Raw genomic sequence first — 19,371 nt, 5'->3', positions numbered from 1 at the left:
ATGGCACTGGAACATGGAAACCAAACTGGAATGACACAGTTTCACTTCCATCCTTTCTCAATTCTGCCAGAGATGCAGCTGCTGATTTTCTGGGCTTTCCTGATTTTGTTCCTGCTCAGCCTCCTTGGGAACTCTGCTGTTGTGTTCATTGTCCACACTGAGCGGTCCCTCCACACCCCCATGTATTTCTTCTTAGCTAATTTAGCAATTCTGGAGATTGCTTACTCTTTTGTCATTGCACCACTCACTCTGGCCAACCTTGCATCTGTGAGAAAAGCCTCCATCTCCTTGGTTGGATGTGGCACACAAATGTTCTTCTTTATCTTTTTGGGAGGTGCTGATTGTGTCCTGTTGTCAGTTATGGCATATGACCGATATGTGGCAATCTTCTACCCACTGCGCTACACTGTCATTATGAACTGGACAGTTTGTGTGAGTCTTGTGGTTGGGACATTGGCAATGAGCTTCTTGTTTGGTGTTCAGCTCTCTGTCTTGATATTGCAACTTCCATTCTGTGGCAACAATGAGATCAATCATTTTTTCTGTGACTTTCCTGCTGTCTTGAAGCTAGCATGTAGTGATACTCATGCCCATCAGGTTACCCTCTTCATGATCAGTGCTGTAATACTGACCATCCCTTTTCTCCTAATCTGCATATCCTATGCCTTCATAGTGACGGCCATCTTGCGCATCCGCTCTATTGCAGGCAGGAAACGAGCCTTTTCTACTTGCTCTTCCCACTTAATGGTTGTCCTTTTACAATACACTTGTGGCAGTTTAATATACTTACGTCCCAGCTCTAGCTACTCACCAGAGGAAGGTCGGGTGGTTTCTGTGGTCTACACTTTTATCACTCCTGTATTGAACCCCCTGATCTATAGCATGAGGAACAAGGAGTTAAAAAATGCAATGAGAAGAACCTTGAGGAAAAAACTGCTTTTCCAATGACAGCCTTGGACATACCAACCAGTGTTGCAACATGGTGGGAGCAGAAGAGTACAAGGCAAGCACAGATCAGTTTTTGTCTGATTGATGGCTCATTCACACATGTGCACAAAGCACTTATCGTTTCAGCATATGACCATATAGAGCTGTATTATACCATCAAACCATTGGTCCAATTATATCAGTGCTGTCTACCCTGACTACAGCAGCTCTTCGGGGTTTCAAGCAGAGAAAGGTATTTTCCAGCATCTGAAGAACCCAGAGATTGAAATTTGGACTTTCTGCATGTAAGGTCTATGCTCTTCCACTGAGCCATGGCTCAGTGGAAGAGCATAGATCTTACATGCAGAAAGTCCAAATTTCAATCTTTGGGTTCTTCAGAGATTCCATGGCTTGATGGTTCACAGCCTGCACATCAGGATTGCCTTAGCTCAAAATGTGGATCTGAGATTATATGAAAGCTCTGCCTGCAGTGTTTGATCTCTGATCTGCAGTGACAAATTCACACACGCAGTGATAAGGAATTCCTCCACAAGTGAGGAATTAACACAGATGCCTTTACTTATTAGCAAATGTAATCCTGGCAAAGACAGAGGTTCTCAGGATTAACAGAAAGGCAGACCAGTGACTTCAGAGCTCCCCTGTCTTGGATGGGTTATACTTCTCTTAAAAAGCCAGGTTTGAAGCTTGGGGTTGCTGCCTGACACAGCAATCACTTTAGAAACCAGGTGGCTGCTGTGGTTAGGAACACTTTCACCCATATTTCTGCTTTTGTGTCAGCTGTGCCCCTTCCTGACTTAATCTGATCTAGCCACAGTGATCCATGCCTTAGATACATCTAGACCGGACTACTGCAATGTGCCCTGCTTGGGACTATACTTGAAGAGTGTTCAGAAGCTGCAGCTAATACAGAATGTTGCAGCTAGACTACTGATCAGAGCCAGCTATCAGGATCAAGTGACCCCAATATTATAACAATTACACTGGTTTCCCATCCACACCAAAGCCCAATTCAAGGTGTTGTTTTTTAACCTTTAAAGCCCTACATAGTGTGAGACGGGGGTGTCTGAAGGACCATTTTCTTCCATATGTTCTTGCCTAAGAATTAAGATCACAGGGAGAGGCCCTCCTGACTGTCCTATCAATTAAAGAAGCTTGTTTTGTGGGTACATGAGATGGGACCTTCTTAGTGGCAGCCCCACAATTATGGAACAACCTCCCCAGGGAGGTGCACCTGGCCCTCTTACTTCTGATCTCGGAGGAGGCAGCCAAAGAGGGTTTTATTTAGGATTGCATTTGATTAAGTTACTAGCAGTCTTGAATTGTGATTTTAAGTTTGCTTCTTATGTATTTTATGTATTCTATTTTTTGTATTTTATCTATACTGTAAACTGCCTAGAGTCCTGTAAGGAAGAAAGGTGGCTAATAAATATTTTAAATACATAAATAAAATTAGCAGACACTGAATCACCTCTTCTCCCCTGCTTGTCCCACTTACGGAACTGAAACACAAATATTGATAAGGACATGGACCTAATGCATGACGATCAGCCATCACAGAGTGGAAGAGATGAAATGTTGATAGACGTGAGGAATTATTCATATATCTATTAACTGGCATATAATCTATGCTGAAATCAGTGGGTTTTAAAAGTGTGTGTGTGTGTGTATATATATATATATATATACACACACACACATACACACACACACACACTTTAATATATATAAGACCCATGGTGCAGAGTGTTAAGCTGTAGTACTGCAGTCAAAAGCTCTGCTCACGACCTGAGTTCAATCCCGATGGACATTGGTTTCAGGTAGCCGGCTCAAGGTTGACTCAGCCTTCCATCCTTCCGAGGTCGGTCAAATGAGTACCCAGTTTGCTGGGGGTAAAGGAAAGATGACTGGGGAAGGCACTGGCAAACCACCCCTCAAACAAAGTCTGCCTTGGAAATGTCAGGATGTGACGTCACCCCATGGGTCAGGAATGACCCAGTGCTTGCACGGGGGACCTTTACCTTAAAAGTATATATTGCCCATTTGGTTTCAATGAGCCTTAAGGCTAATTCATATTGTTTCTACTGTATTTTAAACTCAGTTTTTCATACTTTTAAAGTACATAATTATTTGAAAACATTACATCTCTATTTTTAAGAGAATGCTCTATATCACTGGAGAGATATGAATAAGCTTTACCCTATGAAAAGTTCTCTTCAGAGAAATTTTGGGTCTAGGGAAAGACAGTGATGCCCCACAACATCCTCACTGTAAAGAGATAGCTGCTGAGAGAAATGAAAAAGCCACACACCAGCCAGAGATCCACATCGCCTCTCATCCTGGATTGGCTGGTGGGTGGCAATTGGATGTGTGCCTCATGGTGTGCATCTTCCACATCTAACCTCCTCCTTCTAGGACATGGTAAAAAGGTGGGAGCAGGTCAATTTATTCTCTCTCCTGTTTTTCTCCCCTCCCTTAACTGATGCTCAACTGCCCCAACATTCTGTGGCAGCTAGAGGTCAATGGTTGCTCAGTGCTCATTTTGGTCATTTTATGATCTCTCCTACTTCTCCAAAATGCTTTATGCATACCCAAGTATGCAGAAAGCTGAGTCACGCCGGTGGATCACCCTGTTTTGCTGCCCTGCTTAGAGCAAGGGACTATTACATCCACTATATGAAAGACAGATTTTTATATACCTCCTGGAAGAAAAGGACAGTTTTACAAGATAACATTACTGCTAAAATGATCAGCGGTGAAACAGTTAGCCTCCCAGACAGTTAAAATGACATCTTTACTAAAAAGTTACACAAAGTATTTGTCAGCCAGTAATGGAATGTTGAGCTTCTGTGAGCTCTAGTCCCGTGGTAAACCCATAAACAGACTCGATAGACCAACAGTCCAACGTAAGCTGATTAGGAATACTCTACAGGTAGCAGAAGCTGAGAATCAAGAGGTTACTAGTAAAGGTCAATTGTACATCCCATGGCATATATAGAAGGAGTAAAGCATGCCAGCTCAGGGTACCATGGCAACCCCCTCTCTCCCCGGAGCAGGTTCGGAGCTGGAGGTATCTTCCCACGGCAGACAGTCTAAACATCCCAAGAGCGGCATAACACAGCGACCTTGGCCAGCACCTGGCAAAACCACTACATACCATTCACAGACCCATGCCTGACATTCTGCCCCCCCAAAGACCCCCCTTCACCTCCCTGTAGAGGGCTTGTGGGGATAAGCAGTATGGAACTCCCGGATCAGATGGGGGGTGGATACATGACAGGAATGTACCCATTCATCCTGGGCGGAGCCAAAATGTTTCCAGTGCACCAGGTATTGTAAGGCACCATGGTGAACACGTGAATCCAAGATTTTGGACCCCTCGAAATGTTCTCCTCCCCCCCCCACCATCTCAGGCACCTCGGGGGGTGGCTCGGGGTGCCATCGTGGGGAGGGGACATGTTGCTTCAGAAGACTGATGTGGAACACAGGGTGAATTCTCCGCAGAGATTTGGGGAGGGAAAGCTCCACTGTTACTGCATTGGTAATTCTAGCAATGGGGAATGGTCCCACGTATTTGGCACTGAGCTTCCTACACGGACGGGTGGATCGTAGATTTTTGGTGGATAAATATACCAAATCCCCCACTTTGCACTCCCACTCTGGGGACCAGTGTTTGTCAGCCTGGGCTTTGTATTTATGTATTGCATGTTCTAAGTTTTTAATGAGCCAAGGCCAAGTCACTTGAATCGTGCGCACCCATTTAGCCACGTCAGTGTCACCCTCCTCCCCAGAAATATCCACATGGCCAATAGGGCTGAACTCTTTTCCATACACAACTCGAAAGGGGCTGAATCCTGTGGATTGATGGACAGCATTATTGTACGCATATTCAGCAAAGGGCAACAAGTCCACCCAATCATCCTGACGGTAATTAACATAACATCGTAAGTAACATTCCAATACAGCATTAACTCGTTCGGTTTGACCACCCGTTTGGGGATGAAACGCACTTGACAGTCCCTGTTTCACCCCCGCCAATTTCAGAAAAGCTTTCCAAAACTTATGTACATAGACACTCCCGCAGTCGCTCACGATCTTGCGTGAGAAGGAATGGTATTTGAAGACATGTGACACAAAGAGGCGGGCCAATTTAGGGGCGGAGGGGATACCTGCGCAAGGTACGAGATGAACTTGTTTGGAAAGCAAATCAGTGATCACCCAGAGTATGGTTTTCCCCCCACTGGAGGGAAGATCAGTCATGAAATCATTGCAATTACTTCCCAAGGTCCAGTGGTAATCCGGCTGTAGTAATCCGGGCTGTAGTAATCCGGGCAGTTTACACTGGTGCCAACTCTGGCCGTGCAAACTCGATCTCAGATCCAGGCCCACCTACAAGCGAATTTGGACGAGGGGGCAGCCGCCGGTCAAACCTCTGCCCGTACAGGTCCTCCTGCCTTCGGATGAGGGGGGGGTTGCGGCCGCCTGGTGGGAATCAATATAGCCCAGGAAGTTTAGTTGTTTTTGGTGAAACTCACATTTGCTCACTTTGGCATTAGTTGCATGAAGACCCCCGGAGCCCCTTTCAAGCCGAAGAGCATCACAAGAAATTCAAACATACCAAAGCAACTTGAAAAGGCTGACAGTGGCTCATCCTCTTCACGAATCCTAAAACGGTAGTAGGCTTCAACCAAGTCCAATTTGGTAAATGTGCGCCCCTCTCTTAGTTGTCCCAAAAGATCTAAAATCAAGGGGACAGGGTAAGCGTTTGTTTGGTAACCACGTTTAGCTTTCGAAAATCAATGCACAGTCGTAAATCCCCTGTTTTCTTACGCACAAAGAAGGCCGGTGCGGAATAGGGCACTGAAGAGGGTCGGATGAACCCCCGTGCCAGATTCTTGTTTAAAAATTCATGGAGTACCACTCTTTCAGTAGGGCTCATCAGATAGATTTTACTTTTAGACAGTTTCTCGTTCCCTACCACCTCAATAGCTCAGTCCGTACGGCGCTGGGGGGGGGGGGATAAAACATCACATTCTTGTACATTAAAGACATCTGCAAAGTCCTGGTACTCAGGGGGTAGGGAGGACGAATTGGGTGGAACGCTGATGCTGGGGCTGGAGATGGTGATGCATTCGGGATGCTGCTTTGGGCATCCCCCACCCCGGTTTTGACGGCTACTTCATAGCGATGTCATTCGCACTGTGGGCTGTCAAACGTTAACGTCTTGGCTGCCCAGTCTACGGTAGGACTGTGTCCGTTAATCCAGTTCACTCCTAAAACTACATTGTAACGAATGCCGGGAGCTATAGTGAAATGAATCTGTTCCCAGTGATGGCCAATTCCCATTGCCACCCCTTCAGTACACCGGTCTACCCCCCCCCCCGAAGTCACTGCCATCCATTTGGGCAAACTGAACCGGTGCCGGTAAAAGCACGGCTTTCACTTTAAGGCCCTTAAAGGTGGCTTCATTGAACAACGTGCAGGCGCATCCGGAGTCTACTAATGCCTTAACCCTGACTTGGGGACCCCGTCAGTAGTGTTGTAAAACTACATCAAGATATACAGTTTCGCACACATCGCTCACCATTAGTGGAGCTTTGGGACGTGCAGAAACACCTGCAGTGGTCTGCGGTGTCGCTCCATCTACCGCAGACCCTGTCCATTTTTTGGCTGCTCAAGGGGAGATGCCAAATTCAGGGCAGGGGTGTTCCAATGGCCACCTTCTTCGGATGAAGTGGAGCTGTCCTCCTTTTGGGCAGTTGTAATTGTAATCCTGGACCCTGGTGGGTCCGATGATGCAGAATCCTTTGCAGCTTCCATGATGTGGAGAGCTGGGGGAGCCTTCCGTCCCTGAGCGATGTTATGATCCGTTGCGGCGCTCCTTCTCCGGGCATTCCCTCTGCCGCGGGGAGTACCCTCCGACCGAGGGCATTGAGTTGGTCGCTCAGGACAAGCCGCTGCGAAGCGGCCCATGGCACCGTAAATGAGGCAAGCTCCTTTTTGGAACCGTGTCGCACGGTCCAACGTAGACTGGACTTGCTTCCGCGGAGCGGAGGGGGGAGGTCTAGCTCCCACAAGGTCGGGGCGCTGCCCTCCTTCCTTAGCCCGGCGCAGGGCGAGGGAGATGAACTGGCGGGGGCTCTCCACCTCCTCCGCCAGTAAAATCCATTCCTCTAACATGGTCGGGTCTCGCTGCATATACGCCCAAGACAGGATGTCAGGGTGTAAGCCCTCCCTGAAGTAGTGGACACGGGTGGCTTCGCTCCAGTCCACTATTTTACTGGCAAGCCTTTGAAATTCATCGGCATGGTGGAAAGGGAAGTGAGCCCCCGGGCTGGTGCCATCGACTCTCCTCACATCTCGCCGCACACTCCGAGGCCAGTCACTAATTGAGTCAGGAGGGCAAAGTCCTCTTGCGCCAATCGAGCCTCCTCCAATAAAGCGTCCAGCCACCACAGTTCGTGTTGGGCAAGGAGGTCAGTTTCCCGCGTTTCCCACGGGGCCGCTGCTACTAGTCGATGCCACTGGTCTACCACCAATCCGACCAGCTGGGTGGACTTGGTGTGAGTCTGACGTGCCTCCTCAAGGATAGCACGCAGAAGGTCAGGGTCCACGGGGAACTCGTCCCAAGCTCCGACCCGAGGGAGCGGATTCCCCGGCGAACCCTCCAGGGCTCCAGCCAGAGGATGGTGAAAAATGGACTAGTAACCTAATGTGAGCTCTAGTCCCGTGGTAAACCCATAAACAGACTCGACATCTAAGTGGCTTTGTTTTCCTTTTGTGGATTTCAATTATCCAGGCTGCAGTTATATAGAAGGTCAGCACTCTGTGCCATCTTCATTAAAATAAATTTAAAATATATTTAACGTTCTGTTATTAAAGAAATTTTTACAGGCATTATTGTAAAATTAATACATAGTGCAACTTCAATATGTTGAAATAAAAATTAATACTAAATAGTAACATATATTACTCACCGACTTCTTTATCATGTCTTACATGGATCCTAGCACATGCTATACAATCTATGTTTCAAGAGCATTATGCTGGATAACTACAACTAGAAACTTTCAAGCTATATGGGAAACGCTTAACGCCAGGGCAGCATTACAGAAAGGCTGAGTAGTCACAGGTGGCGTTAACTTAGATGAACAGAAGAATCTTTTTTCTTTAAAATTCTTGCGTATACACCAACTGAAGAAAATTGATTTTGAAACAGGACATTTTACCAGATTCCTGTCTTGGTTTGGTTGGTCATCTTACAATGGAGAAAAAGAATTATTATATGGACTTATGAAGTAACAAGCGTTTTTGGTTGATTACCTTATAACTGAGAATAAGAATCATCATATGAACTTGTGAAGTAACAAGCATTTTGCTTTACTTTTTTACATTTGAGCTGCAACTATGCATGGAAAATGAAATGTATGAATTTGTGAAATAACAAGTATTATTTGATTATTACAAAATAACAAATGGTTATATTATATATTAATTGAACTTACTTTCAAAACGGGTGTTATTGTCTTATATATTATATTGTTTAGCCATAGTGATTGCATAGGATTGAATAACTAAATATTTGCGGTCCAAGTTCATTATTTTCAATACCTGGAGGCTGGCAACCTATTTATGGGTTTCTTGAAGGATAGGTAGGGGTTCCCAAATGGCTGAAATAAAAGCTGAGAATGTGGAACATACACTGGAAAAAACTGCTCACAGAATTCTGATCACCATGTACTTATCTTCAAAGAGACAACTAATCAAATGTGCAATAATTTAAGGAACATATAATTTCAAAGAACATAATTTAAAGAACGGAAAACAAAGGAAATATTATTATTTTAAATAACCAGTGCTTAAGTTATTGAACATTTGGGCCAGTAACTCTAAGTCTGATCTACCTCATAGGATTGCTGCGAGGATACAACGCATGGAGTTGGCAGAGAACAATTCACATTACCCTGAGCTCTTTGGAGGATGGGTGAAATAAACACGTGATAGAGATGGCCAATTGCTGACCTGTGGATAGGGTCCTCAAAGCAAATTCACCTAGGTCCTCATCGTTTATGGTAAATAGATTAGCCACTTGTAACAAGAACTCTACACTCTGCTGTTACATTTTTCTTAGGGATTCCTAAAGACCTGTGTAATGCCCCAGCTATACCCTAATAAGTGAGCCCATAACCATGAAACCCGTGAGGCTGCTAGATAGCCCCCGCTTCATTATAGCCCCTTTCAGATATCCTGAGGACCAGCTGGCATCCCCTGGAATGCCCTGGGGTTGCCACCCCCATTTTATTGCTGGAATTCCCTCCCGTTACAGTTGCTGGGGGAGGTTCTGCTCAGTACTGTGGCACAGGAAAGGTACCTGTCTCCAGGTGGGGAGCAGAATCCCAGTGGTAAGCTCTGACCCCAACCTATGTGTATTCATTGGAATGTATAAAAAATACAATTCAGGGCCCCAGAACACTTCTGGAGAACAGAGTGGTCCCTGGTAATATGATAATTGGCCATTTCTATTGCAGCTAATACTATTGTTAGAAGATGTAAGGGACCTGACAAAATGCCTCACAGCCTCAAATTTGCATCTGGAAAATTGGGAAACAGCTTGCTCAACTTGCTCAAAATAATAATTAGCATAGAAACTGCTGCTCGAGGCAATATGCAACAATAGTCTGGAGGAGGATGGAAGAAGAATGGATAGGAATTGCTAAATCTTTCTTCACATGTAAGTGTGAAAGTAAACTTGTCTTTGACAAGATGTAGGCTGTTACCGCACTAGGTTTTCCCACCGATGTATTAAGAGTTTGAAACTGTTATAAAAAATACTGTTCGCACTTTGTTTGGCCCCTTTAGCTGTGAAGATGTCTTCCAACCATTTTTTAGCCGTGGCATCCAAAAACCCATGAAGATGTCTTCCAACCATTTATTAGCCGTGGCATCCAAAAACCCAAATACCGCACTTTGTATTCCCAGCGATGTATTAAGAGTTTGAAAATGTTGTAATAAACATCGCTTTAAAAGGGTTTTTGGATACCACGGCTTATAAATGGTTGGAAGACGTCTTCACAGCTAAAGGGGCCAAACAAAGTGCGAACAGTATTTTAATAGCATTTTCAAACTCATAATACATCGTTGGAAATACAAGTGCGGTAAAAAAAACCCACCGCTTTTAAAGTGATGTTTTTTATAACACTTCCAAACTCTTGATACATCGCTGGGAATACCTAGTGCGGTAACAGTCGTAGTCAGAAAAATTATGGAAAAGACAGTTACAGGCAGATAGTATAAGTAAACATTTGACCTGCCATTGAAAACAAAGGATTTTTTTTCTTTTAAAATGGACCATTTGGCCAATGGGAGCTCAGAGCATGCCAGGAAGTGAGAACCCCAGAGAGATATACCATCCTAAGAAAACAAACTTGTTTCTACACTCTCTAACTGCAACAGGAGCAAAGCTACCTTTCTCCTTGCCATACCCAGGAATACCAAGAGCTACTAGAGGCCCCCAGATAAAGATGGGTCTCTCACACTACCTAGACTAGGATTGCCAGCTGGGAAATACCTGGAGATTTTGAAGGCGGAGCCTGAAGAGGGCAGAGTTTGGGGAGGGGAGGAACTTGAATGCCATAGAGTCCAATTGCCAAAGCGGCCATTTTCTCCAGGTGAACTGATCTCTGTGGAGATCAGTTGTAATAGCAGGAGATCTCCTGCCACCACCTGGAGGTTGGTAACCCCAACCTAGACTAATCCAATCATTATGTGAAAACGAATTATATGGAACCAGAAATGCCTGGTGTTCATGCTGGATTCAGAAAAGAAAGAGGCTCTTTGGTGTGCAACCTGTACTCTGGACAAGAGGCTACTGTTAAGACAGAACATGGAGAAACAGAATGGTTTCCAATTGACAAAGGTGTTAGACAAGGAGGATGTATTTTATCTCCCTGTCTGTTCAATCTATATGCAGAATGTATGCCTGGAGATTGCAGCTTGGACCCTTATCCCCAGAGCGTATGAGCTCCTGCTCCTGATGGTGTTGGGGGGGGGGGTCCAAAGTGATTAACATCTAATAATTGTTGGAGAATCCCACATATGGTTTGGCGTTGCTTTGCTGTTATTTCCTAGGCACTTGTAAGTTTACTGATTAAGCCAAAGCTTAATTAAGATATGCAATTAGTCTGTACCATTTGAAGTTAGTGGGGAGATTTTAACTGGGGTATGGAGTGAGTGGGTTGTTTTACTGCTGTTATGTTGTATTTATTGGAATCTGATTGAGTACTGCTGCGATTGAGCATTCAGATGCAGGCAGGAATGATAAAACCTGGGGAGGCCAGCCCAGTCATTGGGAGGCGCAGGAGGTATGGCAGAGGGAGCAGGTATTCTAAGGGAAGGAACCGGAGATATGGACATGTTCGGGTTCCTTCCAACCTGCAGCCCATCCCGAAAGACAATCGTAGGGGCTCTAGGTCTTACTCGACCTCAACACTGCTGTTGTGCAATGCCAGGTCCATTAATAATAAGAGCACCACCCTGCAGGACTATTTTGTACTGCAGGGTATGGACCTGGCTTGCATGACCAAGACCTGGGTGCGGGAGGGTGAGACTGTCACCCTAAAAGAACTGACACCCCCAGGTTATTCTGTCCTTCACCAGTCCCGAAGGTCGGGCCAGAGTTGCTATGTTGGTCCAGGAGGCTTTCTCCTTTAGGGCTCTTCCCAATCCAGAGATTCCAGGTATTGAATGTGTTGGCCTCGTGTGGGAAGCCGAGGAGAGCTTAGCTATCTGGCTGGTGTACCAGCCGCCCAATGCACCGGCAGATACCCTGTTGAAGTTGCTAGAGGTGGTGGCAGGCTGGGCCTTGAGATACCCAAGGCTGATAGTCTTGGGTGAGTTTAAAGTCCCTGCTGATGCTGCACCTTTTTCACATGCCTTGGACCTTGTGTCATCCATGGTGGGACTGGGGCTCTCCCAATTTGTTTCAGGTCCCACTCATCAAGCAGGCCATACCCTGGATTTAATCTTTGGGGCTGGGATAGATTTGGATCTGATGCCTAATGAGGAGGTACCACAGTCAGATCACTTTGTCCTGAAGGGCCAGGTCGACTTTCCGCCTTCACCCTGGGCGACGAGCTGATTTATGCTTGCCCAAGGAGGCTCATGGATCCAATTGGATTCCAGAGGGCTCTGCAGGATCCTATTACCCCTGGTGATTCCCTTGATGTGCTAGTTGGGGACTGCCCTTTATGAAGCCAGTGCTCCACCAACTGCACAGGCTCCAGCTGGAGTATCGGATCTGGTTCAAGGTGCTGGTTTTGACCTTTAAAGCCTTTCATGGTCTGGGACCTTCGTATCTTCGGGACCGCCTCTCCTGGTACACCCCCCAAAGATCATTGCAATCATCTGATAATAATTTACTGGTGGTCCCTGGCCCTAACAGTGTGCGGCTGTCCTCGACGAGAGCCAGGACCTTCTTGGTACTTTGCTGAAGTGACCATTTAGCCACCCTGTAACTTCTTGGCCCTGGCTCCAGCTTGGTGGAATGCTCTGTCTGGTGACATCAGGGCCCTGTAAGACAGAGCTTTCCCATGAGGCCTATAGTTGATGACAGCTGCAGGTATTATAGCTGCTGGCCTCCATATCCCTCCCTCTTCTTATATGTATGTTAGTTCGATCTAAAGGGGTGGTGTATGTGTTTGTCTTGGTCAATCTGATTTAAATTTGGGCGCCATCCTGGGATTTTGTTGATTTTAATTGGGATTTTATTGTTTGTATTTATTTGATGTATGTACTGCTTGTAGTACTGTTGATGTATATTTTAAATGATGTTACCCGCCCTGAGCCTGGTTTTGGCCAGGGAGGGAGGGCTAAAAATCAAGAATAAACAAACAAATAAATAAATGTATCATAAAGAAAACTGGATTAGATTTAGATGAAGACAGAGTGAAAACTGGTGGGGAGGCATGAACTATTTGAGACAAGCTGAAGATACTACATCACTGGCAGAAAATAGTGAAGACTTGAAATGGTTACTGCTGAAAGTTAAAGCAGAAAGTGCCAAAGCAGGACTACAGCTGAACATCAAGAAGACAAAAGTAATGACTACAGATAATTACTCAATTTTAAGGTTGACAACAAGGAAATTGAAATTGTTCCAAGACTTTCTATTCCTTGGCTCCATCATCAACCTTAAGGAAGACAGCAAACTAGAAATCAGAATGAGATTGAGAAGGAACTAGAAAAGATTCTTTAGTGCAAGGATGTGTCACTGGCAACCAAAACCAAGTTAATTCATGACATAGTAGGGTGTGAAATCTTTACAATGAAGAAAGCTGATAGGAAGAAAGTCGATTCCTTTGAAATGTGGTTTTGGAGGAGAGTTTTACAGATACTGTGGACTGCCAAAAAGACAAATCAGTGGTTTCTAGATCGAATCAAGTCTGAACTCTCCCTAGAAGCTAAAATGACTAAACTGAGGCTATCGTACTTTGGTCACACTGTGAGAAGACAAGAGTCACTGGAAAAGACAACAATGCTAGGAAAAGTTGAAGGCAGCAGGAAAAGAGGAAGAACTAACATGAGAGATGGATTGACTTAATCAAGGAAGCCAGAACTGAACACAGAGTAACACCTTTACCCAGTCCCAAATGACATTTACTCACATTGGGAAGCATGTATCTCAAAAAAAGGTTAAGTGGGGGGGAGAGAAAACAGCAAGGAGAGTGCATGGGAAATATTACCTAGAGCCCATTGGTGTCAAACATAAGGCCCGGGGGCCAGATCAGGCCCCTTGAGGGCTCTTTTGTGGCCCACAAGCCACCCGAGGCAGCCAACTCCCCCAATCCCGAGGTATCAATTATCAAAGACTGTTAAATAAAGAAAATACTGTAAGTGTGTTATTGTTTTAAGCATGTTTGTATTTTAAGCAAAAAATAAAGTAAAAAATAATATTAATTGGCTTTGCCTGTGTCTTCTATAAAGTTTGTATCTCCAGTACCTGGCATTAAATTTTATGGTACACATGGCCCAGCCCAACCAAGTGATATTTATGTCATATCCAGCCCTCATAACAAATGACCTAGCCTTTTCTCTGTGGAATGTTTTCTGGGGTGGCATCTGAGCATGCAGGCATCTGATGATCCAAGTGGACCTTAAACCAGCACCAGCCAGGGTCCAGGGCTTCCAGAAAGGATGCCAAGTAGAAATCCAGGCATCAATTCAGGCATCCCAAGAGAGGTTCATGAGCAAGACCGAGGTGAAGCAAGTGAGCTCAGACCCTCAGAATGCACGCATGTGGTTCTGAAGGCATTAAGGAGTTGGAAGTCTGAGAAGCAGGTCTTGTTACAGAGACTAGGAAATAACAGACACAAACTAGAGGGAGGAGCTCAAGTCAGAAGCAATCTCCCTTAGATTAGCTTGGAGGGGAGGAGATGGAAGCCTTGAGTTGGAAAATAATTGTGTAGGGGGTTTTCAAAGCAGAAGTGTTTAATAGACCAGATGGAATCTATTTTTAGGCAAAAGTTCTTGAGAAGGAAGTCTTACTTACGAAATTATCTTGAATAAAACTGAGACCCAACATTCTACATATCAGAATGGGAACTGAGAAAGCGGTTCCTTGTGATGAGAAACAAACTCTAGAGAAACATTAATAACTCATATGTCCAGGCTGACAGGTCAGTGGATCTAAGGACAAGTCACATGAGATACTGGAGTTCTGTAAATGGAGCAGCACAAGGGGAACCCAGTGTGAATCTGGGGTGTTGGGAAAGTATGTGTATGGGTGGGGGGGTTAACTCTTCACCACTTCCACAATCAAAAGTTATTTGGTTTATTATTTTTTCTTTTGGCAGGAAACTGTTGCTTTAATGGTTTATAGATAAGCATAACCTGTTGAGTGTATACTTTTCATGTTAAACATGGAATGCAGATTCTTCCAAAAGAAGGCAGCTTGCTTGGACAAGATGACCCTCCAAGTTCTGTCCAGTTCTACTATTTTGTTAAGCACACAAAAATAATAAATGTAATTATTTGTATTTAGAAATTTGTATAATAAGAAAACAGCAAGAAAACATTGTGCTTCGATGGGAGCTACTTCTCTTTCCCATTCATTCACTGTCCTGTGTGCCTGGCACTCTCTCCCATGGGTGTCAGCACGAGGGTAACGGGGGCTCTTGCCCTCTCCCGAATCCTAAGTTTACTGACGATCTCTCCCATCCTGAACTTTTTCTGCGAACTCCCCCTAGTTAACCTCCCAGCAGTACCAAAGTTATTGTGGCAGCTTTCTCATATGTCTGATTGTAGTTTGCCCGTTGCTCCTCCCTCTATTGTAAAAATGTTTTATTGCACACTCCTCGGGGCATACTTGCTTGTTCTACAACAGATTTATTATTAAAAGATGAATTATTATTATTATTATTACTACTACTACTACTACTACCAAAATAACCACCACCTCCACCTAAAGGCCCTCATCTTAATGGTCTGTGGTGTGTGTTAAGTGCCGTCAAGTCGCTTCCGACTCATGGCGACCCTATGAATGAAAGTCCTCCAAAAGGTCCTGTCTTTGACAGCCTTGCTCAGATCTTGCAAATTGAGGGCTGTGGCTTCCTTTATTGAGTCCGTCCATCTCTTGTTGGCTCTTCCTCTTTTCCTGCTGCCCTCAACTTTTCCTAGCATGACTGTCTTTTCCAGTGACTCTTGTCGTCTCATGACGTGACCAAAATCGGACAGCCTCAGTTTAGTCATTTTAGCTCCTAGGGTCAGTTCAGGCTTGATTTGATCTATAACCCATTGATTTGTTTTTTTGGCAGTCCACGGAATCCGTAACCCTCGCCTCCAACGCCACATTTCAAAGGAATCGACTTTCTTCCTATCAGCTTTCTCCACTGTCCAGCTTTCACACCCATACATAGTAACAGGGAATACGATGGCATGAATTAACTTGATCTTGGTGGCCGGTGACACATCCTGACGCTTCAGAATCTTTCCCAGCTCCTTCATGGCTGCCCTTCCCAGTCTCAATCCCCTTCTGGTTCCTTGGCTGCAGCCTCCCTTTCGGTTGATGGTGGGGCCAAGGGATAGAAAGCCTTGAACTCGCGACCCACAACCCACCCAGGTGTGTGGGCCAGGCGATGCCCCTTTAAGAGAGCTCTCCGCGCAGGTAAAGTGGGAGGCGCTTGCCTCCTCCCCTCCCTCCCTGTCCCTGCGGATTAGCAGCTGCGGGCAGCTCAGCGCCAGAGGATCAGGCACAGGCCGGGAGGGACAGCTTTGGCTTTACGAGGCGAGGGAGGGATGAGTGTGCGGCGGAGTCCCCCCCTCCTGTCCTGATGAAACTCAAACGCTCCTCCTAGCGAGTGCGAAGAGGAGGAGGAGGAGGAGGAGGAGGAGGAATCTTCCTCTTTTGCTCGGCGCTGGGATTGCACTTCCTGGAGGAGCCCTCCCTTTGGGGCGTTGCACCTGGGATCCCTGGTCCCCTGCAGACGGGAAGAGCAATTGCAACATCTGTCCAAAATGAAGGACCGGCTGGAGCAGCTGAAAGCGGTGAGTGCGCCCGGACACCCCCCCCCCGTCCATCTGCCGTCTCGGGTGGAAGCAGTAGGACGGGGCACTTGAAGGGCGCGAACGCGCGGCCGCTGGAGCCTCCTTTCTCCCCTGTTCCAGCCAGGGTGCAGCCAGGATCGAACGCGCGGACGTTCTTCGAACGTTCCAGCCAGGATCGAACGCACGGACGTTCTTCGAACGTTCCAGCCAGGATCGAACGCGCGGACGTTCTTCGAACGTTCCAGCCAGGATCGAACGCGCGGACGTTCTTCGAACGTTCGAAGAACGTCCGCGCGTTCGATCCTGGCTGGAACGTTCGAAGAACGTCCGTGCGTTCGACCCTGGCTGCACCCTGGCTGGAACAGGGGAGAAAGGAGGCTCCAGCGGCCGTGCGCTCGCGCCCTTTGGCTGCAACGCTGAACGTTGTGGCTTGCAACTGTGCGGGACCTACTTTTGATTAACCGTGCAGTAAAGCAGGGCTTCAAGGCTGTTCCCTCTGGGAATTCTTAGTGGCAATAAGAGAAAGCAGTCGAAAAGGGCCAGAGTCCAGTAGCACCTTAAAGACTAGCAAACATATCTAGCTACTGCAAGAGCCCTGCTCTGGGTTGAGCATTTGTGGGTATAATAAAACAAGAAAAAGCACTTTTTTGTAATTAGATCTGAGAACTCTGAGCTCTCATTGCTATGGGGGTTACCACATTATGTATTCCCAGCAATGTATTAAGTGTTTGAAAACGTTATAAAAAATACCGTTCGCACATGGAGTGTTACTGCAATATGTATTCCCAGCAATGTATTAAGAGTTTGAAACTGTTATAAAAAAATACTGTTTGCTAGTGAGCTTTCGTGAGCCACAGCTCACTTCTTCAGATGCTTCAGATGATCTGAAGAAGTGAGCTGTGGCTCACGAAAGCTCCTACCCTACCAGAAAATATGTTTGCTAGTCTTCAAGGTGCTACTGGACTCTTGCCCTTTTTGACTACTACAAACAGACTAACACGGCTACCCACTGTGAATAAGAGAAAGGAAAGCGTTAAGGCTCGCCATGAATGCTTAACCATCTTGGGTATGGGGTTATCTTCTGGGGGAGGGATCCCGGCATGCAGTGAGGATCTGCGATTTCTTTTTCATCCAGCCTGATAATCTCCCCTTTTCTCATTCGGGAATATGGGTTGACATTTTTTGGCCCTGGTAGAGATAGGAGGGGTTAAACTAAACGGGTAGTAAAAAGAGTGGGAGATGGGGGTGGGGGGTAATGTGAGGACTGTATTCTAGTGGGTTTTGACGTTTCTCTGCCGCCAGGGCTGGAGAAATGTAGACAGAACTGCATTCTTTAAGGGCTGTAAAGAGGGTGAGCCTGAGAGTCCCTCCAGACCCCGAACAGTAGCGAATTAATGTTTGTGATCATATGCACTTCTGGGAGCCAATGCCTCAGTGTGAACACAATTTGAATGTACATTTACCACCCCATTTGATAAGTGGGGGGCATGTGTCAAAAGAGCATAGATCTGGCTAGGAGGCGGAGGGAAAAGAAGGGGGCTGTAGGCTTGGGAGGAAGCTTGGAGAGGCTTAAGTGAGGAGTAGGTTTTAGGGGATGTTCTTGGCAGGAGGGAGTTGGTTCCCTTTCTGTTTTCACCCGCTCCCGCTAAACTGAAGATCAGTGGGCTGGTAACTTCCTCCTTCTGGTTTCTCTCCTTGTGACATTCCTCTTCTTCCCCGCCCCTGTGCTCAGATCCTCACTAAAACATATGCCCCAGGATATAGTTGTGTAAAATGTCTTTGAAAGAGTCTGCTCATTTGTGGGTTAGGCGTTGCTATATTTAATATAGACCTCCAGTTTAATGCTTTTTATTTTACTACTTTGTATCTTGCAATTGTAGGGGGACCTGCAGATAACCCTTGTTTGAAAATGCTGTTTCTTATTTCAGGCTCTTGAGTCACTAATGAGCAAAATGGACATCCCTCCTCAGAGCATGATAGTTTGTGGGATCAAGCACTTCAGTTCTCCAAAATTTCTTAGTTTTCAAATATAATCTGACAGTCTAGTATAAAATACACAAGCCTTCCTTGTAAGGCAAGTTTGCCTGCAATTCTGCCAAGGAATATTGTTCCTGTGTAGTTGTTTGTAGTAGCCATCTTATGACGCCACTGCAAAGCTGGTCACTCTGTGTAGGTCCGTGGGACAACGGACAGCTTCTCCCAGGTTTTGTTGCCAGAAAGTGCTGTTAATTCAACACGTGTCCGACAAAGTAAAAGTCTAGCCATGCTTCTCCACTGCAACCTCCTAAGATAATTTTGCACATCTCAGACTTTTTGTCTGCCTGTCTCTCCCACTTAAATAAGCATGTTGTCTTTATGCTCACTTAGAGAGGTCAGTTAGTTATAGTTCACCTTCTTCCTGTCACAATGAGCCCCCCTCCCCATCAGTTGGTACTAGTCTGTTGCCAAATGATAAGGAAGGATGCTGTGGAAACTGAGGTGGCTCTTGTGCCACCGTGATCATAATTTTGATGGTCTCTCTCTCTCTCTCCTGTTCTTGCCGATCATATGTAATATATGGGTTAACCAAAGTTAAGAATGGGAAATTACAAGAAGTGGCCTAAAGCCACAGGAATGACTTAATTTATGAGGGGAGAAGTGTCAAAGTGTGCCTGGAAATATTGCCTCAAATATCTACAAGACTGGCTGTGGCAGCATGGTGGTGGTGGGAATTCTTATTAGCTCCCTCCAGATTCAGTTTTTTTTAAATGCCAAAAGCAGCTGAAATACAGTATTGGTTTATGTGCCATCTGAATGGAAGGAGTGCTGTGCCCTTGAGTGGGAGATAAAAATATAGTGTTAAGATGTATCTGTCTTAAGTTATATAAAATAAGAGTCCCTGTGGAG

At 45.7% G+C, this 19,371-nt stretch overlaps 3 protein-coding genes across 6 annotated transcripts in view; 2 read left to right on the top strand and 1 right to left on the bottom strand.

Moving 5' to 3' along the window:
- On the top strand, positions 1-948 carry LOC130479613 (olfactory receptor 10V1-like). Its single transcript, XM_056852008.1, has one exon. It carries the CDS (start codon positions 1-3, stop codon positions 946-948), a length of 948 nt encoding a protein of 315 aa, XP_056707986.1.
- A 15,337-nt stretch (positions 949-16,285) lies between these two features.
- The window catches only part of STX3 (syntaxin 3), a 47,642-nt gene continuing 44,556 nt past the window's right edge, over positions 16,286-19,371 (top strand). For 3 of the 4 annotated variants that reach the window (XM_056851797.1, XM_056851798.1, XM_056851799.1), the window contains exon 1: positions 16,286-16,485. In XM_056851797.1, the coding sequence (XP_056707775.1) occupies positions 16,456-16,485 (30 nt within the window). In that variant the 5' untranslated portion in view covers positions 16,286-16,455. The remainder of the gene's footprint in view (positions 16,486-19,371) is intronic. The other variant, XM_056851800.1, reaches the window with a different exon arrangement.
- Positions 18,119-19,371, bottom strand: part of CDK2AP2 (cyclin dependent kinase 2 associated protein 2) — a 207,992-nt gene continuing 206,739 nt past the window's right edge. The window contains exon 5 of the transcript XR_008933369.1: positions 18,119-18,130. The gene's annotated coding sequence lies outside the window, so the exon portion shown is untranslated. The remainder of the gene's footprint in view (positions 18,131-19,371) is intronic.

This window comes from Euleptes europaea, chromosome 6 (genome assembly GCF_029931775.1).
Source record: "Euleptes europaea isolate rEulEur1 chromosome 6, rEulEur1.hap1, whole genome shotgun sequence".
NCBI classification, from domain to species: Eukaryota; Metazoa; Chordata; class Lepidosauria; order Squamata; family Sphaerodactylidae; genus Euleptes; species Euleptes europaea.
This window is presented reverse-complemented; position numbering and strand designations above follow the sequence as displayed.